This window comes from Aptenodytes patagonicus, chromosome 6 (genome assembly GCF_965638725.1).
Source record: "Aptenodytes patagonicus chromosome 6, bAptPat1.pri.cur, whole genome shotgun sequence".
NCBI classification, from domain to species: domain Eukaryota; kingdom Metazoa; phylum Chordata; class Aves; order Sphenisciformes; family Spheniscidae; genus Aptenodytes; species Aptenodytes patagonicus.
In genome coordinates this window covers 29011933-29038571 of record NC_134954.1, presented here as the reverse complement: position 1 = coordinate 29038571, position 26639 = coordinate 29011933, and the positions used below count along the sequence as shown (strand labels likewise).

Genomic DNA, 26639 nt, shown 5'->3' with positions numbered 1-26639 from the left:
GGTTGCTCATCCCCTTCTCCTCTGTTCATCCTCAACACCAATAAGGGTCTCTCACAAGCCCACTGGCAAGAGGATAGCCGTGGTGGGGAGCTGGGCGTTCCCCCGGGGCAGCAAGGAGCAAGGGGAGAGTGGGGCTGCCATTACCTACAAATAAGTTAATTAAGCAGAGAAGGGTGGCTGGGGAATGGCGGAGCTCCTGTTAGGCTTGTCTCTTTAATTAATGCCTGGAACAAGTTTCCAGCACAGAAAGGCAGACCAGACCTGGAGCGCTGGGGGAAGGGGAGTTAAAACGCTGTCGCTGTGCCGTCGGGAGATGCTGTGATCTCCCTGCCACCGCTTCCCGGTCTTTCCAGGGACTCCTCCATGCACCTTCCCTCCACAGAGGAGAGGGAAGAGCTTTATCTGTAAACTGCCGAGGGCAGAAAGGTGCTTGGGGGAGGAGGGAGGCAGAAAGGTCATAAAAGGGAGGAAGAAAAAGGAGGGGAAAGAAGATGATGGGTGGCAACCACAGCTAGGGTCTCTGGGCCACAAGCCTACATGGTGGGAACCCTCCTGAGATGCTTCCACCCATGGTAGAACCTCCAGGGCATACGTCCAGCACCTTTCTCCCAGGTTCAGCTGGCAGCAGGTGCAGGGCAGGCACAGGAGATGCTGAGCAAGACAAGATCTTGTGAGAGGTACATACCAAGGAGCTGGTGTAGGTGGGGTCGGAAGTATCGTCCTGCAGGTAGCGCGAGAGGCCAAAGTCCGACACTTTGCACACCAGGTTGCTGTTGACCAGGATGTTCCTGGCAGCCAGATCTCGGTGCACGTAATTCATCTCTGCAAGGTACTTCATCCCGGCAGCAATTCCTCTGAGCATCCCCACCAGCTGGATCACTGTGAACTGCCCATCATTTTGCTGCAATGGGAAAGAACAGGCACTGGGGTGAGCATGCAGACCCCACCGCTGGACCAGAGCCGTTCACCCCCACCGTTGGGAGGATGCTGCACCTCCCAAGAGGACTGCCCAGCTGCCTTGCCCTGCCTGATTAAAGCAGAGGTATGCCAGCACCAAAACACACGTGTTTTGGGGTTGTATGGCACACTGCAACCACCTCCCAAGCTAAGGAAATAGACTGGGATTTACAGGACGGGATGCCAACACCTTGTTCCCAAATCCCACAGCTGAACAACAGCCCACACGGCCCCACCTTGCCTTACCCGCAGGAACGAGTCCAGGGCCCCATTCTCCATGAACTCTGTGATGATCATGACCGGTCGGCTTTTGGTCACCACCCCTTCCAGCCGAATGATGTTGGGGTGGTCGAACTGCCCCATGATGCTGGCCTCACTCAGGAAATCCCGGCGCTGCTTCTCAGAGTAGCCGGCTTTGAGCGTTTTGATGGCCACATAGATCTCCCGCTTGCCAGGCAACTTCAGGCGTCCTTTATACACTTCTCCAAACTCCCCTGCAAGTGCAAAAGCATCCACTACCACCTCCTTCTTCACATAAAACATTGCAAAACGTAATGGTACCTTGAGCTGTTTGGTCTCCAAACCAACTGGCTGAGAAATGTCAGCCAGTTAACACTTCAATGATGATCTCCTCTATAAATCTACTTGCCTGTCCTCTTTAAAAGGGGCAATGTCTGCTGCTGAGGACGTGTTTGGGCTTGCAACCTTCTCCAAGGTGACAGAGCCCAGCACCAACAGAAGCAGAGGCTGGGACCACTCTTGCAAACCCCCACAAGAAGGATTTGCAGAGCAAGAGCATCAACATCTAAGGACTACCTCAAATATAATGTGTCAGCGTTGATAATCTCGGTTGCCTTTTTCAACATCACTTATCTTGGAATGGAAAAGAATTGGGCTGTTTTCATTGCTGCCCTCTGATTTAAAATATAGAGAAAGCGTCCTCTCATTTTCAGCAGGAGAGCTTTTCCTTCGTCAAGGCAAAATTTGCCTGTGGAGGGATTACATTTAAGCCAGCTTTGCAGCTACTTTGCCTTGATGAGCAGCAAAGGGCAGCTGATACATCGCTGAACTTGATCCCGACCGAACTAGCTCATTGCTTCTTTGCAGCTTCCCCCCCAGCTTCTCACTTTCTCTTCTACAAGTACGACACAGTTATTTAAAAATGGCAATAAAAGCAGCACAGATGACATACAGATAAGTGCACGCGTGTGTATATATACATATGTATGGGAATATGGCACAGACTAGAGCGAGATATGGCTTTTTCTAGTTATCTCATGGAAAAGCCAAGTAGGAAATCCCAAGAGGCCCCGCAGTCACTCAGCGAATACGTTCATAGAGTCTTTGCCACCTCAAAAGAACTTTGAGAGCAGAAACCAACCTCGTGTCTGCCCTAACCCATCACAAACCCAGAAAAGCCTGATGTCTCGAGGCTTCCTTGAGGGTTTCCCGGTGAAGGACCGCATGTGCATCCCCAGAAAATTGTTCCAGTTGGGTGTCTGGCCACATAGAAGCAGTGGAGAGGACAGGAAGGGACAGGTGGCAGGGGACAGCAAGACCCACCTGCTCCAATGACTTCTTCAATCTTCACAAAGGATACGTCAATCTCCTTGGCAAACTCTCGGACCGCCTCGTTGGGGTCCTCATAAGTGAAGGGGTCAATGTAGATCTTCATGCCTGGAGACCCTTGTTGCAGGAAACATGGGAGCAACAGCAAAAGGGAGAGAAACCAAGAGCAGTTGTGCCATGGCCAAGAACTGGAGACCCCTGTGTCCTCATGCCCTCCGTACGCCCGTTAAGATGGCTTCTATCGCTGTGCTCAGCTGTACCACCTCCATAGACCGTTATCATCCTCTTCGGTCCCCCTGCTCCACCCAACCCTCCCCTGCATCCCCTCCTCTTCCTCTCTGCCCTCCGCTCCTCCACCATTATCCTTCCTCTTCCTTCTCCCCGGCAATGGGGAGCAGTTACAGACCTGAACTACAATTAGCTGGCTTTATGGTGAGGGCTTTACGAGGCTCCATGCATTAGTGAAGAAATATTTATTTACCCAAAAAGGCCTCTGATAGCTTTGTGGCGGCTACTAAATTGACAGAGTGCAGCAATTATAATCAACAACCTGTATGGAGCCATAAAATACAGCTTGGCCGGCCTCTGTGACAAGTGTGCAGTCCCTTGCATGGGGGCAATGTGCGGCAGCAGGATCCGGCCGCACCACAGGGAGATCCAGCAAGCGGACTCTTGCCCTTTTCAAATGGGGGAAAAACCAAAACAGGCCCCCAAATTCCCCATATGGGGTTTGCAGACATCATGTTTGGATGCCCTGGGGCTTGCAGAGCTGCTGGGGGGCACAGCCACGGGGCAGAGTGTGGCCACCACAGTCCCCAGGGCTCAGCGGGGCACCAGTGTTATACTGCAGTCCCCACAGGGGACCCAGAGAGGGCTGCGGTGCCCCTTTGGGGGTTCAGCCTCCTGTGCCATTGCTCACCCAAAAAGGGGACCAGGGATGGTGTAGCAGCCCCCTCAAGGTCATCTCTGGAGGAGACCAGGATGGACATCCCTGCCGGTCCTCCTCCCCAGGGTACCTCGGTGTTACGGTGATTAACGGCATTTGATTATGCTGTTAAGGACCTCACCAAGGGCCGCGATCCCGTCGCGCTGGCGCTTCCAGGGGCCTTTCTAGAGCTGACACGCAGACAACCACATGGACCGCAGCATTGCCTCTGCGCAGCTCCGCGACGGGAATCTCAATTGGCTCCCGGCTGCTTTGCAAGTTTGCCAGCAAGTAATTCAGGAGGAGGCACGAAAGCCTCGCAGCGGGGCACTGCTGGTGCAAAACAGCTGCCAAGGGAGAATCACTTGCGGGGCACCCAGGGCTGGGGAGAGACCAGGCAGGAGCATCCTCATCCCCAAAAGGGGCATTTGGGGCAAAAGCTCTGTGCCTCGAAGGCGGGTGGGGAAGGCTGCAATGAAGCCATCTGTGCATCTCCCAGTTCATAAATCCCTTTACAGCTCTGTCTCATACACTTTAACTGCCCCATAAATTTTTTTACAAGAGCAGCTGATGCTTCAGCCAGGATTACAAAGGGATTTACAGGATCGTAACCGAGACTGACTCACTGATCAAAATATTGAAGAAATAAAGGAGACAATAATGCCGAAGTTTCCTGCCCACTGTCAACACAGGCTGGTTTTCAAACACGCTCTGATGTGCCCTAGGGTCTGCCTGTGGGCTCAGCTCTCCCCTAATCTCCATCCCATCTGAATGAGTGGGATTAGGGCACCTAAACCCATTACTCATCCTGCAAACCTCAGCCACCGGCTCATCATCGCCACGCTGGCAAAAGCTGGGCAAAATGCCAGGTACCAGAACACAACTTCAAAGGCAACCCATGCAAAGCCTGCCTGCAAAGAGAGCTTTGTGCTCTTAAAATCACCCCGATACTCCTAGAAACTGCATTAGGCCATTTATCACTACTGCAGACGATGGCAAACTTTTTATCACTCTTCAAAAGCTGAAGCGCTCTGCACTGCGACCCTGACTCCAGCATTAGATTCCTTCCGACATCATTTTTCCTTGGGAATAAATATCATTGGGACATAGAAAGACCCTTGCCTGATGAATCGCTGCCACTTCAACAGGGCGCTTTCCCTATTTCCCCTATCTCAAAGCTCCTGGCAAAGCAGTGGCAGAGATAAAGCATGAGAAATTACAACCTGAGAGACCCCATCTCACCCCAAAACCCACCCAGGGAAGTCCTTGCCAGCAGCAGGCAGCCGGTGATCCCCAGGGGGCTCCTGGGAGGGATGGCGGAGCTGCGCTGGGGAGGCTGTAATTGCCATGCCACTAAACACACAGGTGATTTGTTCCGGCGGATGCACTCGTTACTCCATTAGTCGCTCGCCACAAATTTCCCACCTGTTTTGCTCGAGCGTCTGCAATAACCGAGTGCCTGGAGGCTCGCTAACCTTGAAAGGGTTTTGCTGCACGTCTGGGAGCCCCGGCACCCCCGGCTTTCAGGCACCAACCTTCACATCGCCCAGCTTTAAAAACTAAACACAGACACCCACTTCACTGCTTTCCTACCTGGTTTGAACACCCTGGGTTTTGAGGTGCTTGGGGCGAGCTAGGGATGCACGTGGGGTGAGGAATGTTTCAAAACAGGGGGAAAATGGGAAAAATAAGTCCACCTGCAGCCCAACGTGGGTTTAGCCATCAGGCATCAATTAAATCTTCCCCCAGCACCCACGGTGCAGAAACGCAAAGAAAAGAGGGAGGAAAAGCACAGGTCCATCGTATTTAAGTATCACCCGGTGATGTTTGGAAAACAGTTTATTGTTTGCTGGGAGGTTTACGGCCCCTCCCAGCCCCACCATCACATTGGGAGGGTTTGGTATGAAGCTGAGAAGGTCAAAAGAGATCTAGCGTGCTGTTGCCGGCTTGGCTGGGCTCTCCTGGATGCCTCCAAACCCTTTCCTTTCCTGTCAGCCCTCCCATTTTCTCTGCCAGGCTGATTGCTCCATATCCATCCCTCCCCTCTGGTCACCCATCCTGCTCCCCCCTTCCCCTGCTGTCCTTCACCCGTCCCTGCACCCTGCCACCATCCCTTTTCCGTAAGCAGGTGCCCAGGACCCAGGGACGGCTTCTTCCCTCAAGGCAGCAAAATGCACCTGGGAGGCATCTCTAGGAGAGTGTAAATGGGATTTACGTCCCGTGGGGATGGGGCACAGAGCCTGTGGGCACCGGGTGGCAACGCCTCACTCCCTGGAGCCACTGCTTTGCTGCTTTATTATCATTTCCAGCGATCACAATGGCCCGTTGGCTGCTTTACCAGGAGCTGGAGGAGTACCTGAGCACACGTTATACACAACAGACGCCTTGAATTTATTCTGGTGCACAGCTCCACCAACCGCAAAGGTGTCTTAGGAAAAGGCCTGTCAAGCTCAGGCTCTCCTAGTTGTTTGCCAAGGCCATTAGCAGCCCAAAGCCAGTTGAACCTTCCCAGTCACTGGCCACACATCCTTCCTGGAGCAGGGTGCAGGGCAAGCATCAGCCATGCAGCCAGGACAGCAGCAATGCCAGCCACCAGCCCCCACTCCCTGGCCACGCTCCCAAAATCCAGAGTCCCTTTAGCGGTAAGAGGAGCCCAGCACTGATCCTGGCCCGGGCAGAGCCCATGGCAGGAGATCAGGAGCTCATCCCCCCTCCGCATACTGCCGCTCTCCTTCCCTTCCTCCTTTGGGAGTCTTCACAGCATCCTCTCCCCATGCCTTGTTCCCCTACGTCCCCCTGCCCCCTACATCCCCTGTCCCCCCAAATCCATCCCCATTCCCCAAATCCCCCCTGTTGCTCTTCTTTTCCCACCCACAATGCTGCACCACTGCAAAACCCCCACAGACAGCCTGACACACAGCTGTGAACATCTCTGCTCCCACCCTACTGTCCTCTCCGTCTACCCCATGGGGCTTTCATCCCCCCACCATGCACATTCGAAGGTGGGGGAGTGGGGGCACATGCCGGGTGCAGGTTTAAGAGTGTTTCCCCACCCGCTTTTCCTCGCTTACCTCGGCCAGTGCTGTAGTGCTGTAATTTATCGCTGTACACTGCCTCCTTGCTGTAGGCGCGCTTCCTGGGAGAAAAGGGGAGAAAACAGCCGGGCTTGAGGGATGAGTGGCTGGCAATGGCCCCGAACCGCTCCCCTGCCAGCAACACTCAGCAAGCGGTGGCAGCTCAGCGCTCTGTCCCCATCCCTTCCCTCCTACCCCAAATCTCTCCCAGCTGCATCCCATCGCCTCCACCTTCCAGGTAGGCAGCATCCCACAAGGACCCACCTGCTGCAGACAATGGAAATGGCCACCAGCGAGACAATGAAGACCACCCCAGCCGCTGCGGACCCCGCGATCAAAGGCAGCTGCTCTCTCAGCTCTGACTTGTAGTCATCTGCAAGAGAAGAAGGTTGGGGTGAATTCTCCCTTGCACGCTCATGGAGGAAGAGCAGCATCCTAGGAAGGGGTCCCGTAATGCCCCCTCTGATTCCATGGGTGCTGCTCCCATGGGAGGGTTGTGGGACAAGGGGGATCCAGGCAGGAGCGTTGGTTGAGGCAGGTGACGAGCAGGTGCTGCGTTGCACAGGGAAGGATTGTCACACTTGGCTTACACATACTTCGGGTTAAAAATATGGAAGAGAAGGTCCTGGGAATGAAGTCAAGCCAATGTGCTTGGGCCCAGTTTCCTGAAGAGATGAGGTTCACAAGGTGGCTTTGTCCATGCCTCTGGGGTTTCTCTTCCCTCAATAAATTTAAACCTGTTGGCCATTTTGACCAAATTTAACATGGGGTCTCACAGACACAAAGTTCCTACAAGTTGCAGGAAAGGAGGAAGAGAAAAGACCCCATTAATAAGCAAACCAGCCGGGGAAGGCTGCACGAGTACACCCATATTAGACACCAGAGAGTCCACCATGCAAGAGTTAACCTTGAGAGAGAGGCCCAGGAGAACCCGAGCACCTTCGCTGCAGCTCTGCTTGTAGGTTTTTACATCTCAATGGATGGCATGAGCCAACTCCTTCTGCAGAGCCACAGCAACCACAACCACAGCATCCCTTCCATGCCAAGCATCCCTCAAACCCCCTGCATCCCCTCGGCCACCCCCTGCGTCCTTCAGCAGCAGGCTGGGGTGAAAGCCGAGGTGGCACATGGAGGACTGGACATGCCTGGAGGAACCCCAATAAAGCCATGTGTCTCCCCCCATTTTCCCCTCCTCCTGCCCTGCCCTGTTAGAGCGGTGTGGGTACCCACAGTGGGCAGTATCCAGCAGACCCCACACTCCTGCGGGCTTCTGCAGCCCTCCAGAAACACCCCCGTCTCCAACCATCCCCAGCAGGGTGTGCCAGGCTGTGCCAGCAGCCACAAGCAATGGTTAAAATAAAATTGACTCCAAAAGAAAGCATTTAGTGCCCTTTTATCTGTATTTTTCTACTCCGCGGTTAATTATTAGCAACTAGATTTCTCTCTTGCACGCTGCTTAAATCCTGAGAAATTCTCATCTAACAATCAGTTATTATTTAATAATCTACACTATCCATTCTTATTAAATTTCAATTAATTGCTTATTTGAGGCAGGATTTTTCTTCTCGCTTCTCTAATCCTGAATATTCAAGGCATTGGGGGGGGGTTTATTACCATTTTCTCCCCTTTGGTCGCCCTGTGTGGTTTTCCTCTTCCCGCCCCGGCTGGCACTCGACATGAGTGCAAGCACGGGGCGACTTGGTTTTAGGAAAGAAGAAAAGTTTTAGGAAAGACAGCCAGCAGGGCTGGGACCCATGGATGTCACCTAAGTGGAGCAGGAACCACACCAGCAGCAGCAGGAAAGGGGGTCTCTGCAGGGACTTCAGCTGCCCCAGGAGTGGGAGGACCATGAAAGGAGCCTTGCTTCACTCACTGACTTCTGGATTAGTCCTGAAGCTGGGATTAATGAAAAACCCTCCCATGAGTTATTAGTCTCTAAAAGGATCTAGTGTTTGTGGGTGCAGGGAAGGGCTGGGGCCAGAAGAATGACAGCACGACTCTGGCAAGGAAGCCAGAAGAAGCCATGAAGGTCATGAGCTGGCCCTTTCCCTTTGACACACCACCTCAGGGTGGGAAATCAGCTTTCAGTGCAGGGTCTGACCCTTCCAGCTTTGTTCTGATGGCTCAGATGCAGCTCTGAGCACCCCAGGAGAGCACCCCTGGAAGGCATCCCAGGAGTTCTTCCTCCGGGGGTCTACAACCCTCTGCTGCTCCCCACCCTGCCGTGCCGGACTCACAGCCGGTGGCAGGGGGGCTCTGCCACCATGGTCAGAGGCAGGAAAGACAAAACTGCAGCTAAATAGCAGGGGAGAAAACAGAGCTATGAGATTTAAAGCAGATTACTTCTCCAGCTGGCGATTAATAAGACATCGCTGTAAATCACCTGGCTTTTGCCACGCTGCCCGCTGGGAGAGAGGTTTGCAGAGACAAGTTCATTTAATCCAATTAGAGCCCGAAGCTGTCACTGGAAGGACAACCACCCCCTTTGCCTCCCTGTCCCCGCCTCCCGGACTCACCGTCCGTCAGCGTCTGGAAGCACATCTTCCCGCTGTACTTGCCGTAGCCAGCCACGGTGCGGGCTCGCACCTGCACCACATACACCATGCCGGGTCGCAGCCCCTCGATCCTGGCCGTGTTGGTCTGGCTGCGGGCCATGGAGGAGTTGTATTCGTTGTGGTCCTGTGGGCACAGCCAAGAGAGACCATCAGTGGTGGGGACAATGTACCCTGCAGCCCACCCATCCCCACTGATGGCAGGGATGAGGTTTATCTGCAGCCAGATAAAGTGGTGGCCCTGGCTCTGCTCCAGGAGGACAAGCGCCGGTGGCTCGGACCCTCCTGGTTACCCTCGATCCCTGACATGGAGGATGCCACAGAAGCCAGAGCCACAAGCTCTGCCTGGCTTCCAGGGAGCTGGGGAGGTCCCCACAGCATGTGCCTCCTCAGCAGCTCCCTGGTCCCACCGCAGCGAAGAGCATGGAGCAGCGGGGGGAAACAATAAGAGCATCCACAGCAAAAACACTCATGAGCAGTGAAGTCCTCATCTTCAAACCACTGATGTTCCTGCACATTTCAGAAACGTCATGCAGTTACGGAAATACCGTAATATGCCCTACATGACCCTGCTCAAGTGGGTTCAAGGGCAACTTGCCTCTGCCTAGAGCCCTAGCCTCTACAGTCCCTGCTCTGCTGGCAGGGGTCCTTGTGCTAAACCTTGGTGGAGACATTGTGTGTCTCAAATCTCATTTTTTTGCAAAATTCCCCAGTGATTTGCCATAAAAGGGTCGCTGGTGAAATCATCTAATTATTCACATTTAGAGGAATTCATTAAAGCTGGCAAAATGCGGGAGGGATGGAACAGCTTGGGCTCGGCACGGTTCACCGCAAGGGTTGTGAGTGTGTCCCCTGTGAGGAAGGACGGCTGCCAGCGAAAGGACCCGGCAGCAGGTAGTGACCCGGGACAGGGACAACCTGATAACCTTTGCCAGTCCTCGCCGTCCCCCTCCTTTCCTCCTGACGCTGTCCCCACACTCCGGGTCCCTGCTTACCCTAGCAGATACCAGAGCCAAGGCAGCAACAGGCACTGCTGCCCATGGGGGAGGAATTAGCATCTGCAGCTGCAACATCGCTTCCTTTCCTCTGGTTGCACATCGCTCCCAGCCTCTGGAGCCAGCATGGGCGACCAGGCACCCGTCCCACCACCTGGACCCTTCCCAGCAAAGAGCCTGATTCAGAGCTTGTCCATGTTCCCCCTCTCCCAGAAAGCTCAGGACCTGAGCAGCCTCCCAGCAGCGTGGTATGAAGCTCCGTGTGGCCCCAGCCCACCCGCGGTCGCGAGGTTTCCACCTGAGCTTACCGCTGCTGGCCTGGAGCCCACGGTGCTGCTGATGTCAGGCGTGCAGATGCGGCTCACCTTCTCGTAGTAGCGGATCTCGTAGTCCAGGATGATGCCATTGGGCTGCTCGGGCTGAGGCCAGGAAAGCGTGATGCTCCTCATCGTGGCGCTCACCTGGTGCATGATGGGGACGGTGGAGGGTGCTGCCGAGGAAGCGGGGAGGGAGGGAAAATTAATGGAGAGGGGTAGGACCACCGGCCTTGGGGAGGGGGAAAATCTCCTGGGCACACGGAGCATCCCAAATCCCTCATGCCTGCAGCTGTTCGCCCCATGGGACAAGCTCACGCATTAGCAGTGGGAAGAGCGGCATCTCAGCAGCTTACATGGAGCCAAAGCAGTGAGCCGGCAAGGGAATTCTGGTATTTAAACCAATTATTCTTTTTAATTAGGGGCTTAGAAATCCTTGGTGTTCCTTCTCCCTGGGATTGCTTGCTCCAAGGATGTCTCCCACAGAGGGGCAAAGACAGCAAAGCTCTCCCCAGCAGGGACAAACCAAGGCTTGAAGACGATCCCCAGCTCTGCTTGCCATCTTTTGCTGTAACAGCCTCTCTGGGGGAGCCAGCACCGCAGGAGCCTACATCATGGCTGCGACCCCAGGTGCTGTCAGTAATAGGATGTAGGAGCAAAACTCTGCCCACCCTGAGGATGATGACGGCAAAGCCGGGGACACCCCAGCCCAGCAAGGGGACCCCAAGGTGCTGGAGCCTGTAGCACGGCTTCAGCTCAGCCCTGGCCTGGAGGAGCTGCTGGGTCCACTCTTGGGGCTCTCTGAGGATGCTCATCCTCAGCACCCAAATGTGCTTCTCCCAGAAGTTTTATTTCTGAAGCCCAAACACTTGCAGAACAGTCTCAAACCATCTTTCAGCCCCTCGCCTGTCCCGGGGCCATGGCGCAAGGGTGCTTGAAAGGCAGTACCTCCATCCCTGCAGCCCCTGAGACCTCCCAGGCAGCAAACCACAGGGGTCCCAAGCATCTTGTCACAGCACCCCGGAGAAAGCAAGATGCTCGGCACTGGCAGAGCACACAGTTGGCAGCGGGTGCAAGCCTGGCGTGGTTTGTCCGACCCCCTTCCCTCCCTGCCATGCATTTCTAATCAGTCTTGCCAGCCACGCCACACACCATGTTGCTCTGCAAAGCTGCCCATAGTATTTCAGTTCACGCACCAGACTGGAGCTAAGCGAGCTGGTTCCTTTCAGGCACATTGTCCCCACTGCCACTGCTCCCTGCCCCGCTCTCCACATGCATTGGAGCAATCCCAGGGCTGCTCTGTGCCTGCCAGGGAGCCAAACATCCCTGGAGCCGACCACCCCCAGAGCCGAGCATCCCCGGAGCCAAGCATCCCAGAGCCGAGCATCCCTGGAGCCGAGCATCCCCAGCAGCAGCAATATCATCCTTCCACCATCAAGGACACCAAGCCGCTAAATTAGCCAGGAACCACTTTTCCAAAGGCTTTTTGCCCTCCAAGTTATACTTGAAAGGGCCAGAGCCAGCCAATACAGCCCTGATCCTGCACTTAATCCTACCAAAAGTCTCCAAGAAAGGTACCCAAGTCTCTCCGCACCCAAAGCAGCACTGGCATGACCTGCTCGCAGGGTCAGCTCCCTATCCAGTGCAGGCAGCGCTGGGCAGGGAAAATGCCTCCTCCCCATGGATCCAGGGCAGAGCTGAGCTCGGCGTGACTGGCTCGGGGTGCAGGATCATGCCGCAGAGGGAATCTGGGGGTGGCAGGAGCCCCACTCCACGCGGCCGCACTGGGACATGTTGATAGTCCGACACACCTTTCTTTATCTGGCGTATTTAATCCCATGGGTTTTTTTTTTTAATCTCTCCACATCCGCTCTGAGAAGATGCTCATGGGCTGAAATTAAACACTTAGTTTGATTGCTGTTTTGTTAATTGCTGCGTTCCATGCCCCGTTAGCATGGATAGCAGCATGCAGGCAGATGGGGCTGGGGGCAGCCCTGCGGGGTGAGATGCACTAACCAGCCCAAATCCAGCCCCACGCGGGGCTAGGGGGTGGAAAAACCCGCTGCAAAGCCAAAGGGATTTTAGAGGTACAGCGCCGATCCTGCCCTTGACACACCTGATGCATTTCCATTAGGTTACCCCGCAGCCCATCCTGCAACGGGGGAGCACTTCCATGTTAATATTCAGCCTTTGCAAGACAAACAGGGGGTGCTGGGGTACGGACAGATGGATGTGGGAGCCCTGGCTGTTCCCAGCTCCCAGGCAGCCTGAGAGTGAGAGACAAGCAAAGAAACACCCCAAAAATCCCACCCCAGGAGAAAAGCTTGGAGACCAGAGGCAGGTTTGATTGCACATGGTTCAGGAGACAGTGATGCCAGCCAGGCACAAGCATAGATTTGTATTCCCCAGAGCTGGGAGACTAAAATATTTATGCCAGGTTTCAGTCTCATGCTGTCCTGAGGGAGCAGGTTGGCGAAGGCTGCCTGCATTACACGCTCGACACAAAGCAGAAATTACCATCCCCTTTCTCTGCCCAAAGCAGACGGGTTTCCATCCCTTTGGCTCCTTGTGCTCCTCATTGCAGCCTGGGACTGGGTCCCCCCTTGTCATCTGCACACCCACCCTGTCAGCATCCCAGTTTGGCCCAGAGCTGTTTGTTCAGCTCCTGACACCTGATCGGGAATAGGGAGGGAAAGGGGCAGGAGAGCCTGGAAAAGGAGACAAGAGAAAAATGATGGGAGAGGGATGTGCCAGAGGAGACGGAGCCTGAATTCAGCCCTGGGATGCTGCTCCCCGCCGTGCTGCAGCCAGGCTGCATTTCAAGGCTGGGTTCACCCCATCTCCCTGCTCCCACCTGGGAAAAGGGGGGAAATGGCGATGCCATTTCATCCCCAAGCAATCTAGAGGGGGTTAAAAGCAGTTATCAGTCCTTACTCCCTTCCCTCCCACAACCCAGCTCTCGCTTTGCCAGGCGCCCCTTCCACCTCTCCCGTCCTTCTCCCTCCTTCTTTTCCTGGCCTTTTTCCCCACTTGCTGCCTTCCCCGCAGGGCTGGGTGCAGGTTTACTGCACCCATCACACACCACTCACACTCCAGGAGCTTTTTCCTTCGGACTCAGATCTTGCAACTCGTAGTGTATGGCTTAAAACCCCTGACACCGTGCCATCCCAGGACTCACCAGCTTGGTTGGTAGTGATGTTGACAGAGACATGCTGCGGTGGGAAGGGGCTCTTGTTGGAAACCCCGTTGACAGCCTGGATCTCAAAGGTGTAAGGCGTGTGTGCCCACAGGTTGCTAATGAAGACCCGGGTCTCCGTCAGCCCCAGCTGCCGGGGGACAAAGTCCACATTGTCGTCACAGCGGGAACAGGCGCGTCTGTCCGACCGGCACTTCTTGCAGACGATGTTGTAGGTGACATCATCCCGACCACCCGTCTCTCGTGGCGGGTGCCACTCCAGGATGATGGACGTCTCGTTAACGATGGAGATGACGTTGCGGGGGCCAGATGGGACGCCTGTGGGTAAGGAGAGCACTTGAGACAGGCCCTTGCCCAAAGCGTTATGCTCAGCCCTACCGGGGCTCAGCGGGAGCCCCGAGGGGCTCCAGCACAGAGAATAACACCCCACAGCTCTGTGTGCTGGTCTACCCATCACCTCCTGGCTCAGGAGGGATTCGGTCTCTGTGGCTTTGCCTGATTCAGGGTCAGGCTTTCCCCATCGGCAACACCGACCACCTGCACGGCTGGCCACAGAGAGAGGTTTCATGGTTGGGGATGGGGACTCCCATGCCACAAACACACTTAGTCTCCAAAAAACCCCCCATGCAGAGCACATGCAGATCCATCTGCAAAGATGGACTCATTTTAATGATCAGAGATGCCGAGATAGCTCCAGTGCTCACATGGAGAAGCACCTCAAACAGGTTATCACAGCGAGAGAAATGCCACTTAGCCAGCACCACGGAGAAACGGAGGAGCAGCAGGTGAAAAGAGAGTCAGAAATGGAAAGTGGTTATTAACAGTTCAATATCTCAAGTTGGGAGCCTGGGTATTTAACGGCACAGAGGAAGGCTCTCCTCCGTGCCTGGCACCGCTCACTGTTTTGTGAGCAGCTCAGATGTTGGCCAAGAGATCAAAATTGCATTGATCAAATCTGCTGGGAGCCATCGCAAATGCTTCGGAGGACGGGAATTGAACATGGCTCCGATTGCACACGCTGCCGGAACAGGGCCGAAGTCAATAGGGAGCGATTCAGGAGGAATCCAGGCAGGAGAGCATCATCAAGGCACAAACATATGTCTGCCCAGGTCTGGGGAAGGATTTGGGGTGCGCCAGGATGGCTCCGCAGCCAAAACCACAAAATCTGGCTGCTGGGTTATATTAAATAAGGAAAGTGATTAATTACTCGTGCTGGCAGGGCTCAGCACTGCGCTTCTGGGGAAGGAAAAGGACTTTGCCATGATGGGGGGGAGCAATAAAAATGATGGAGGACTTGACCTGCAAGGAAAGGTTAAGAGAGCAAAGCATGCTCCATCTTGGGGAAAACCATCCCGGGGGAGCCCTCCACATGTGTGTGCTGGGGAACATAGTGGCTGCAGATAAATTAGCCCCATTATTGGACGGGGACAGGATGGGCAGAGGTGGCTTCATCAGCACAGGGTGATGGTGGGCTGGAGAGGTCACCCCGTGTGGAGGACCTCCAGCTGACACCCTGCTCCGGCCACCGCTGCCAGCCAGCCCGGGGGGCCGTGGGTGGCCACCCCCGCCCAGCTCCCTGCCTGCACTGCCCTCTCCCCCTGCTCCCTTTATCGCACCCGGGCAGGCACTTTGGGAGCCCCTCTCAGCCTTTGCTGCTGATACCGCAGATGAAAGCATTTTGTTAAAATGCCTAGAAAAATGACAGCTTTTAAAAAAAAAATTAAAATTAATAATTCTGTTCCCTTTAATTCTTTTCCCCTTTAGCGGAGTAAATGCACATGTCAGGGAGCAGTTGCCAGTGCAGCATCCTCGCTGGAAAGGGCTTTCGTGGACTCGAGGCACCACAGATGTCCCATCGTGGGGCTCCCCCAAAATCCCATTAGCAGGTAGTGGAGATGTCAAAGGGGTTTTACAGGAGGGGTGGTAAGGGACACGACAGGGGCAGGAGCAGGGGGAAGGACATCAGTTCCCCAGGGGGGAACCAGACCGGAGGATTCGCAAAGGCTGGGGAGAAGGATCAATAAATAGCAAGTTACCCCCAGAAAGCTGCAACCTGTCTCAGGAACCTTAATCCAATCCCCCTCTTTGTACCTTAAGCAGACAATATCTTTTCAAGTTTTTTTTCAAGAAAAAGGGAGAAAACCATCTTTCTTCCCTGGCCCAGAGGCAAACCACTGTCTCCCCAAATTCCCCCCCCTTTAATTGCAGCCCCTTCCCTCCTCTGCCAGGGGTACGGAGCAGGAACCGCACTTGCAGGCATCGCCCTCAGGAAGGACTCTGGTCCAGGGCAGCGCCCACAGCTCCATGCTGTTATTTACTCCTCTGACATGGAGAAACTTTGTCGGTGAACAGCTGGCATCTCAAATTAGAGCATTGTAAAATTAAGCGTCAACGAGAAGAAATAAAAATCAGCAAATGGACTTTTTTATACTGTATTCCTATAGCACAACAATACTGTAAATCAGCTATGTAATGAGACATAATAAAGATATATAGATTTATCTGCAGTTGTGCTACCTGCCGACTACCTTCGCTCTGACAGCTCAAGTGATCCAGCAAAACATGCAAATCCTGTCCTTGTTTCCGACGTGCATTTTGGGCATTTTGGGCACTCCCCAGCACTACAGGTCTGGAGCATCCTTGTACTAAAGCTCCTTGATGGGCTGATTCAAGGGCCTGGAGCATATTTTGCAGGGGGAGTTGAGGCTGAGACTCACGTTCCCAGTGGGCTGTAGAGCACAGCAGCTCTTTCTTCTCTCCTGGGGTCTTTTCTCACCAAAAGACAGGCTTGAGGCCGCTGCTGCCATCCCAGGCAGTTTGGGCAGACAGCCGAGCAGTGATGCATCGCACGCAACGCCGCACTGAATACAAATGCTTAACGCACCCTTTCCCCCAATAAAAAAATACTCCATCTGCAAGACTATGAACAAGACAGCAACAGCAGATAACTTTAAATTCTAATTTATCCTGGAGACTATCTCCCTGCCATCACCACCACTGCCAGAGTGAAGTATAAATTCAAACAGATGCCAGAGAGGCGGGTTGCAGGGCCGTCCCACCGCTCATCATTTGGTGCGTGCCATGGCAGTGTCCCGGGAAAGCAGAGCAAAGGGTGACGAGACATCATCTACTTATGCCGGTGTGGCAGTGAAGGGACTTGCATCGGTGCAAGGAGCATTTCTATAGCGCATGGAGGAGGTGCTGTGCCATGCAGAGAGGGATCAGTATTCAATATGGGTATCCCAGCCCTCCACAAAGCTAAACCCTTGCGGTGGGTTGACCTCGGCTGGCTGCCAGATGCCCACCCAGCCGCTCTCTCGCTCACCTCCACAGCAGGACGGGGGATAAAATAAGATGAAAAAGCTCGTGGGTTGAGACTTTATCCCTGCTGCTTCCCCAGCAGCAAAGGGGAGCGAGACCCTGCAGCCCCCCTGCCAACCCTAATCTGTTACTCACTGGTGCAAGCAGCTGATGGCAGGTCGAAATCCGCCCGGTAGTAGCCATTGCGGCACATGCAGACCGGTGAGGCCTCAGCAGTGGAGCGGCTGTTGGAAGGGCATGGCACGCAGACCCCCGCGCCCTGGCTGGCCTTGAACGTCCCCGCCGGGCAAGCTGCAAGAGAAAGGAGAGGAAAGCGGTTGGGTGTCAAACCATCCTGGGGCAGAGGCGAAAGCAGGTCCTGTCCTTGAAACAGGGCAGAAAGAAAAAAAAGAGAAAGAAATAAAAGAAAGAAGACACAGAAAATCTTCACACCTGTATCGGAGCTAAACAGGGTGGCACCTTCCTACAAAGCTAGGATGGCCATAATTTTCCACGCTGGCTATGAATTATTTCTGGAGCCACCAGGAAAACACTGAAATCACACAGCAATGATACAGTAATTAGCCAGGCAGAGCAAGGGAGCTGCAGCAGCTGCTTTGCTCCCCACCACTCATACCTAGGCAGCGGTATGGCAGGGGTCTGCGGGACCCCCTTCCCCAGCAGCACCCATGGGGACACGGACACGCAGGGGCAGGACAGTGTACCCCTTCTGCTGATCCGAAATGTCCCTTTCCACCACCCCAATGGCATGGCTCAGGTCTTGCATCTCTTTTTCCATGCAAAATTTGAATATTGAATTATTAAAAGTTGATGTGACGCCCACGACAGTGTCTCACGGGTCCATCCCATTAATCCCCCACAGCCCAGGGCTGGGGCTAATAACCTTCCTGGCCTTCAGCCTCCGAGTTCATTCAAGCAGGAAATGGCAACTAATTCATAAATTAGAAGATGCTCCAGTTACAGTTACAGCGAGGCTTTAATCAGTGACAGAGGGAGGTTTCATTAGTTAACCGTCGTGCTGCTCTGCAGTTAGAGGGTGAAGATGGAGTGACAAAGATGGGGTTCCTCGTCCCCGCCCCACCCCACCGGTCCTCACCAACTAGGCGCTGATGAATGGATGCTCATCCATCCTCGACGTCTAACAAAACCCTCAGGTGACCCCTACAAAACCAAAGGCTGCAGAAGGGAACGTCTGTATTTTGACACATGTACCCAAGGGACCAGACTTCCATCCAGATCCACCATCTGGCCGGGGGGAGACTGCTCCTGGCCCCGCACACAGGGTGGTCCCACCTCCGTTTGGCTCCTGGGTCTGCCCCCACGATGCTGTCACCTCCAAGGCATGGCTCACATAGGAGAAACACCCTAAGTGTCTCATAAACACGGCGATGATTGAGATAATGGAAAGTGCCTCTTAGCCCCTGTCTGCTGCATCAGGATATGAGGCATCTCCTAGCAGCTGTGAAGAGGAAATTAATAGGAGCAAGCAGGAGTAACCACTTTGATGCAATTTCCTTGGGAGATAGTGGACCATCTAATCTTTATTGGAGCCCTTTAACCTGTCATTCAAAACCCATGAAGGCCTCTTGCTCACACAGACTTTCCAGATATTAAAAGATGATAAAAAAGGATAAATCAAAACAATATTTTACAATTTTATTATTCCGGGGATTTTTTCCCCCACTTGAGGCATGCAACTGGCTGCGATGAACCGTCTCTTTCCAACGGCACTAACAGCTGAGTGGGGACGTGGCATCCCAGAAGGACCAGCCACCATCTCACGCTGCCCCTTCCTCCTCCCCACCACGGGAGGACTGCCAAGTCCTCTGCATCCTACCACAGCCACCCCACACATATGGCCTCTTATGGAAGCACTTAGGGCCATAACCCACCACCTCGTGCAGATAGGCAGCTAGACACGTGGGGTCACCATGCATTGCAGGACACTGGGTGGGCGATGGGAGGGAGCAGAGTGAGCTGACAGCAGAGGCGTTGGCTCACATCCACCCCCAGCGCGCGACTATCCCAACTTTAATTCTGGAGGGGAGGGAGGGAAGGAGGAAGGGAAGGAGGCAGGGAGATGGGTGGGTGGGGAGCAGAAAGGGTGGTCGGGAAAACCCAGCACCCTGCAAGTCCCAGCTCCCTCAGCGCGGAGACATGCCTCCACCTCTGCCCTGCCCGCCTCCCTCCCTGCCCGCTCCGCCGGCTCTACCCTTCCCCGGGATGCTCCGCCAGCCACCGCCGGCAGCCTGCTTGAGATAATGATTGAGGGCTTGAGGGGGAACTCCAGGATGCCAGAGCAGAAGGCAGCTGGATGTAGACCCTTCCCTGAGCCACACACATAGCCCTATGCCCCATAACAGCACAAGGAAGCACAGTTACACCAGACACAGAAGGCAGGAGACACAACCACGTTTGGACACCAAGAGTTCAAGGTAGATCTCCATTTCTTCACCTCTCCCTTCCCTCCAGCACCTCCCCACAATGTCCCAGCGGCACTGAGCTCCTGCCAGCAAGCGTTAGCATCCATGAGATGTGCAACAGGTGATTTGTGGGCTCTAGAGCTGGAGGACATGTTCAGAAATGTGCCTGAAACGTTCTGGGCTCTTTGGAGGAGCAGGGAGGAGAGGGCAGCAGTACCAGGGAATGGCCACCTCTATTTTGATGGAAGGGTACGGAAGAGGGAGGGAGGAAGACGAGAGGGTCACAGCACTATGAACACGCCTCGGTTTTAAGCATAGGGGCACATTGGTGGGTCGGTTGAAGGGGTTTGTTAATTTTTAATTACAATTAATCCAAGTGACGCTTTGTCAAAATATCTGAACAAAGTACACTCTGCAACTCAGTGTCCTCAAGTTTCTTTTATCACTTCGCTTATCCGTAAATTCCTGTAATCTGCAGGCACGTGGCTCTTAATTGTTATTATTACCAATTAGCTTTTCTCTCCTGTAATTACACTGTGCTTGCCTAAAGTCTCCCGCAGTTTCGGGAGAGGCTGATGCCTTCTCCTTCCTCCCAGAGCTGCTGCAGGCTGCAGCCCTCCACTCTCGCTGTTGCCTGTGTCTCCCCTCTTTCTGTGGGAGCTGAACCATGAACCTCACACCAAAGATGAAGCTGAAACCCCCAAGCCCCTGCAATGCCACAGCGGGATTCATAGAGACCTGCGCAGTGTGGGATCCATAATCCTTCAGATGGTAAACATGCAGTCCGAGTGCAAGGCTTGGATAGAGGGCTCAAGCCCAGGAGGGAGCAATAAATCACCCCACTAACAGCAAGTGCAACGTTTGCCCTGATTTAAGGGCTGTTGCAAGAAAGTTTCCCAGAGCTGGCAAGGTCTGGATCCACAATAGCGTCTCGGACAAGCGCGGGACAAGGCTCTGCCTCAGCTTTCCCTGTGGAAACGGGCTCCTTCTGCTGGTACCCAGGCTGTGGTGTAATATGCATCTCTTCAGCCCGGTGAAGAATTAATTGATTCTTGATTACATGGGCTGGATAAGATTAATGATGTGCTTAACTATCCATTTCCTCGCGTTTAAGCACTAGGGGTGTGTTTGTAAATGATGAGGCACGAAATCCGGCTGTGCCACTCAGCGACTTCAGCGCTCGCCGGGGCTGCCTGTTCAGCACTTAAAACCCCCCCATAACCCAAAGCTGCCTGCGGATCGGCCGTCCTGCCTGCACACATCCCGGGCAGCGAGGGCCAGGGATTTGCCGGCAGGACCACTTTCCCAGGGCTGATGCAGGCGTTTGGGGGTGGGAGGGAGCATCGCTGGGGGGCTGCTTAAACCCAGGCTTCTTGCAGCGAGATGTCATTGCTGGAGGTTTGGGGGGAGGGGGCGGGGAATAGATGCAAGTCGCTCTCATGCCCGAGGGGTGCTGGTAGGGGTGGCAGCCAATTTGCAGCACCCCACAGGGCTAGATGCAGCTGAGGGACTCCAGGCCAGAGCTGACCCTCTTACCCCTCCGAAGGCTTGGGGTGGGGATGCAGCCATGATCCATATGGGGCAAAACACCGAGTGAAGGCACCACAGACCTGAACCCCCATCACTGCCTCCCTCCCTCCCCAGCTTGCACGGGGAAGGATGAATTACTGAAGCAGTAGTGGCACGCAGCAGCATTGCACGGCTTTTTGCTGCTGAAAACTCTCCTGTCTTAACAGCATGTATCCTGCACCCTTATATTTTGGGTGCCAGGGGTCCTAGAAAGAGCAGGAGGTAAACGGGATCTCTCTGCTCATCCACCCATGCTCCTGCCCAAAGCAAGCTGCCATCAACAGACCAGACGGTCAGCAGAAAGGGTGCAAGTGCAGGGGTATCCAAGCGTTTCATTCTTCAGACTAAATCCTCTCAGTTAGCACCTGGAACTTGCACTTTTTAATTACTCTCTCAGGGAAGCTTTAGTCAAAAAAAAAAAAAGAAGACAGAAAGACAGAAAGGAGACATCTCCTCTATATTAACTTGCTCTAAAGCTCCTCGGGGACACAGAGTGGCATTTTTCCTTATCAGGTTTTAAAATAGGAGCTTCTACAAAGAATTACAGACTTCAGATCACAATTCCCCATCTCCTCCCCCCAGCCCTCACTGGCACCCCACCGCAGCTCCCTTCACTTGCAGCAAACCGAGTCTGCGCCAACTCATCATTCCCATGCCCCTGATGTCCCCGCTGGGGCAGAGCTAATCACATTTGCCTGGTTTTCCCAAATTCATGCTTTTTTTGGGTTCTCTTTTGGGTCCAACGCCTTTGCAGGGCAAAACCAGCATCTTTAAGCATGCCCGTGTACATGCCCATGGTCACACCAGCATAGCAGGTGATGAGAAGGTGGTTTAGAAGTAACGGTACTGCACGAGACAATGCCCTCAAGCAAGCCAGAGGTGCGGAGAGGACTGCCACGTGCCAAGACACTGGAAAAGCCTGGATGATCCAGCTTCGCTCCAAAAAGACGTGTGGCAGGCGCCTACCAGCACCCCCGGGAGATGGGCAGCAGAGAAGGTGCCCTGTTGGGTTTGAGGACACCACAGGCCATGAACGAAGGAGGAACTGTAGCTTATTACACTTACAGCCTGCTGGAAAAGGATTCGAGGTGATTTTCCTCCCTTTCTACAAATGACGATTTTTCATTAAGGAAAAAAACCTGGCTCCTAAAACTGACTTTCTGTAGGAGGCTCACAATTTTTTGATGAAACCCAAAAAAAGAGAGGAGACACTTGCTAGAAACCCCCTGTACGTTTTGCAGACACCTTTGACACAAAATGTATTTATCTTTAAGCACACCAAAAAAGAAAAAAAAAGAAAAATGGCCATCAATTTTTCAGCCTTCCAACTGATTAGCCCTAATTATGGGTATTTTAGTGTCAAGGCAGCTTTCCTCCCCATCCCGCTGCCTCCACATGCAGCCTGCACACAGGCTAGGAAGCCCTCCTAGATGCTTTCAGCTGAAAGACACCATCCAGGCAAATAAACACCCACACGAAATTGCGTGCTGTAGAAAAACGACATTTAGAGGATGTTTTGATTACAGGGGCAGGCACTCCGGCAGCCGGCGCAGCTTTCTGCGGTGGCTGCTGGCTCAGCTCCCACTCACACTCCCGGGCAGGCAGCGCCGTGGACCAGTGGCACTGCGTCCCCCAGGGACACATGGGCCAGGCTGCAGAGCTGCAATGCCGCCACCACGGGCTGTAACACAACCAATGTTTTTGGGCTTCGATCCCTTTGATGTGCCGCCAACACCAGGGATGCAGGCTGCAGTTTGGGGGAAAAAACAGCAGAATCAGGCAAGCTGTCACCCACACACCGCCACTCCCCAGCAGGGGCTGCCATCTCCCCATCTTCAAAGGGCGACGAGGGTGCTGCCTTCCCACCCCGCTTTCATCTCCCTCATTATCCTCCCCACATCCAAGCAGGGAGCGGGTGCCCGTTGCTGGAGGTTTAATTGCATCCCTGACTTGATGCTCTGCCGTCATCCCTCCCCTCCTGAATCTCTGTTGGGGAGGGGGTTGGGGGGTTGTTTTGTGGGGTTTTTTTCCCCCCATTTCTACTTTTTAATGATCTGATTCCCTTTTATATCAAGCCAAGCACTTCTCCTGAGCGCCTCAGCCCTGGCACGGCCGCAGTGAGCTTGGCAGGCAGCCGGCAACGCCAGCGGGCGTACTGCCGTGCCACCCTCCGTGAGGCATCCGCAAATTAATCCAGAGAGTTTCCTGTATTCAGAGTAATGCTGCGCTCAGTGAGGAGGGGTGGGAGGGTACCCATCACGTGCATCCTGCCTTCCTAACCATGCTGAAAAGGGAGACAGGGATCAGACCCAGCCCTGAAACACCCTGTCAGCCACCAAATCTTCTTTCCTACATCCAGTCCTTGGGGCAGGGCAAGAAGTATGACCCAGATGGGGAAACACCAGGAGTCCGAGCATCCCCGGCCCCGAAGCACCCTTGGACAGACAGACGGATGCTTGCTCCTCCGGGGAGGGAGCTCAGCACAAGTCCCTGAGCAACATCAGCAACCCCAGCACCCTGGGGACAGGTCACCCCGGCAGAGCCTTGTCCCAGCAAGGGATAAAACCTCATTTTGGTGCAAACTTCACCATTTTTGCAGCCAAACACACGAATTCTCACTATTTCGGATCACCCAGAGCTGCTCCTGCCTCGGGGCCATGCGCTCGCCCAACCTAATTACAAACAGCACCCGCCTCGTTGTGTTGTTTCTGTATTTCAGCTCTGTATAGGCAGAAACTCATGAGATAAACATGAGCTTCCCAGCATCTGGGTTCACATCCTGTGGGCAATGGGCTGCATCTCTCCCCGACGCATGGAAGAAAGAGGCCCCAGCTCCTTGTGATGCAGCCGGTTAATTAAACCAGCCCTTCACCTCTGGAGGAATGGGTTTAGGTCTGCCTTGGGACATATGTAAATTAAAGTCAGTGGCTTCTGAGCCCAGCCTGCCATGGTTTATTCATGGAGGAAAAGTGAAATTCAATGTGGTTTTTCCCTTCTCAGGGTTTTTTTTTTGGCTCTTCTTCTCACAAATGAGAAATGAATCGAAGCAGGAAGGTGCAGGGCAGGATTTCAAAGGTGTTTGCGGGGTAGGTAGCTGCGTGAGGCAAATTAGAGGCAACAGGGTGTGGGTACATCCACATTCACCTCTCCTGAAAATCCCATCAGTCATCAACCAAGGATTTGCTCCCCTGGGGCAGACCGAGGTGCTCGCAGACCAAGCTGCACGCGCTTGGCTGCAAGCAAAACGCAGCTGATGCTCACCCAGAAGCAGCATTTCTCCTCCAGAAAGGCGTGCTTGGGAAAATTAAGGGTCTCTGGATGCAGAAGAGCTTTGACACCAAATGTTTAGCTGGTATCATGACCCTAAACAACAAGTTTAAGCCTAGAGCAGGGCATGGAAGTAGCCAGTTGTGGCTCCCGCGTGCCCTGCTGCTCACTGCCTGCAGTACCCATCTTCCCAACAGGTCCACATTTGCCCATTTAATCACCATTCTGGGCTTGACTTTCTCTGTTTTTCATGGTTGGGGGCTTTTGAAGGTCTAAAGACGAAATCTGTCCCAGATTCATTTGTTGGATGAGACAGGGCAGAGCACGCACGCCCTGGGCATACGGCGCCGCGGGGCTGCCAGCTCGCCACAGAGCAGGGAAACTCGCTTTGCTCTCCAAAACAGTCAACGGGGAAAAAAAAAACACCACTTCTCAAGGTCACTGTTGCAAATAACTTTTCTCCCACTCAGGATTTGCTCCGCTTTAGTTTCCACTTTGCACAGGGCTGAGGCTGCTCAGTCTCACGCCGCAACTCCTTCCCTTCCTTTCCATAAACCAGCCATTGAAATATTGATGCCTGACCTTCTGCTCCAGCATTTTTGCACGTGAAATCAGGGGTGAAACGCGGCTGGCGGGCACGTGGCACAGCTCATGGAGACCCCCCAGCCCACTTCCATTTCTTCCTGGTGTTTCAGCTCTTCCCCCTTGGGAATTAAAGCACCGCTATGAAGAAGAGGAGGGAGGCGTTGCAGGGAAGGATGAGGCCGGCACTGCTTCTCTGAGCACCCACTTTCAGTGACCAAAATGCTAAATAATTTGATCAAACACTAGACAATTCATCCACTTACACAAGGAGGTTTGCAGTGGAGCGACCAGTGGTTGCATGCCCATGGTGGCAACTGGTGCTGGATGCTGCTTATCATCCTAATGCTGCCCAAGTTTATTATTCTGAGTCAACAAATGAAGGGGAATGAAGTTCTCGGCAATGATTTGAGGCTATTTAACCTTCTTATACCCTTCTTTAAAAACATATTCAGCAGCTGCAGCCTGCCACGGGCTCTTCCCTCTGCTGAGGCTATCATCAGCCCTGCAAGCAGGACAGGGCTGGGCTCGTCCTTGCTGCCCCAAACCCTCGCAGGCAGCGGGGCCATGGCCGTCAGGAGCTATCTGAATAGTAGCTGCAAGCTAAATGCCACGACACAGCTCTCCCTAGGGATGTGATATAAGGAAAGGGGAGATTGCTTTGCCAGTAAATAGACAGTGGTGTCCAACCCTCTACTCCTGGGCTTCCCTGCCCCGACCAGCGCTATATGAACATTTACATCTCTGCTGTACGTTAAAACCAGAGCTAAGGGGTGGGGAGCAAGCCAAGAAATCCATCCTGCACCGGCAATGAAAAACAATTTAAGGAGAGAAGGGGCGAGCCGGACAGCACCGGGAGCAGAGCGGCTGGGGGAAGCACTAGGGCTCCAGCGGCAGGGCAGGAGAGCCAAGGTCTGCCCAGGAGTTTCAGAGGCTGCTACTGCCCGACCTCTGGCACCCCCAGCACAGCTGCTTCACCCATTTTTAATAAACAGGGTGGTTTATCACAGCTGGGTGCCCCATCTTAACTACAGTCACAAATGTAATGTGGATTTCAGGAAACCCTTGCAACCTGTGGCATGCTTGGTTTTAATGAGGGTGATATAACTAAGGCTGAGCTTAGGGTGGCTGGGGCCGCTAAGGCAAGTGATGCTCATGTGCCGCCTTGGCGATGCTGAAGTGCATCAGATTACACCAGTTCTGGTCGATCGATTGGGCCAAGCACGAACCAGAGAGGGGACCACCAGGAGCGGTCCCAGTGAGCAGATGCATCCCCAGCACTACAATGCCATCTGCAACAAACCTCCTGATGAGTTTGGAGCAAACGACTGGGGGGAAAAAGACTCATGTCCCAAAAGCACAACCCTCAGAAGCACAACCCCCAGAAGATGCTCTACTCCCACCCCAGGCATTGGGCTCGATACAGGAGTCACGGAGCGAGATTATTTCTGCCGTGAACTGCAGCAACGTGGGACTCCAGGAGTCGATGGACACTGGAGAGTCTCTGGATGGAGACTGGAAGCCGTACAGAAGAGCCGATACTTTCATGTACCACTTAACCCAGAACATCGCGTTCACCCCTCAACACCTATGTGAGCTATCGAGCCACCTAACGAGCAGGAAAGACAGCTGGCATGAAAACTCATGGTGGATCTCAAAGAGTGGTTCTTCCCCCAGGTACAGAGGTGCTGGCAAGGGCTGCAGTTAGAAACCCCCTGAAAATGATGCAGAGCCCTCCCAGGGATTTCAGGAACCACCAATGTCGCTCCGTAACTCTAGCCCCTCTTCCAACTGGGAAATCAGGGTGGCATCACTCCTGGGCTCCCTGAAGCATAAACCCCTCCTGACTGGGAAGCAAACATCTCCCATTCCTAATAGGAACTAATTAAGCACCT

General features: G+C 53.9%; 1 protein-coding gene across 2 annotated transcripts in view; it reads right to left on the bottom strand.

Moving 5' to 3' along the window:
- EPHB1 (EPH receptor B1) overlaps nucleotides 1-26639 on the bottom strand; it is a 74814-nt gene that overhangs the window by 3625 nt on the left and 44550 nt on the right. The window contains exons 4-12 of one of the 2 annotated variants that reach the window (XM_076341780.1): nucleotides 17039-17194; nucleotides 13565-13900; nucleotides 10381-10562; nucleotides 9042-9204; nucleotides 6790-6898; nucleotides 6523-6587; nucleotides 2521-2643; nucleotides 1204-1451; nucleotides 686-901 (exon numbers count right to left, since the gene is read on the bottom strand). In XM_076341780.1, coding sequence (XP_076197895.1) covers nucleotides 686-901; nucleotides 1204-1451; nucleotides 2521-2643; nucleotides 6523-6587; nucleotides 6790-6898; nucleotides 9042-9204; nucleotides 10381-10562; nucleotides 13565-13900; nucleotides 17039-17194 — 1598 coding nt within the window. The remainder of the gene's footprint in view (nucleotides 1-685; nucleotides 902-1203; nucleotides 1452-2520; nucleotides 2644-6522; nucleotides 6588-6789; nucleotides 6899-9041; nucleotides 9205-10380; nucleotides 10563-13564; nucleotides 13901-17038; nucleotides 17195-26639) is intronic. The other variant, XM_076341781.1, reaches the window with a different exon arrangement.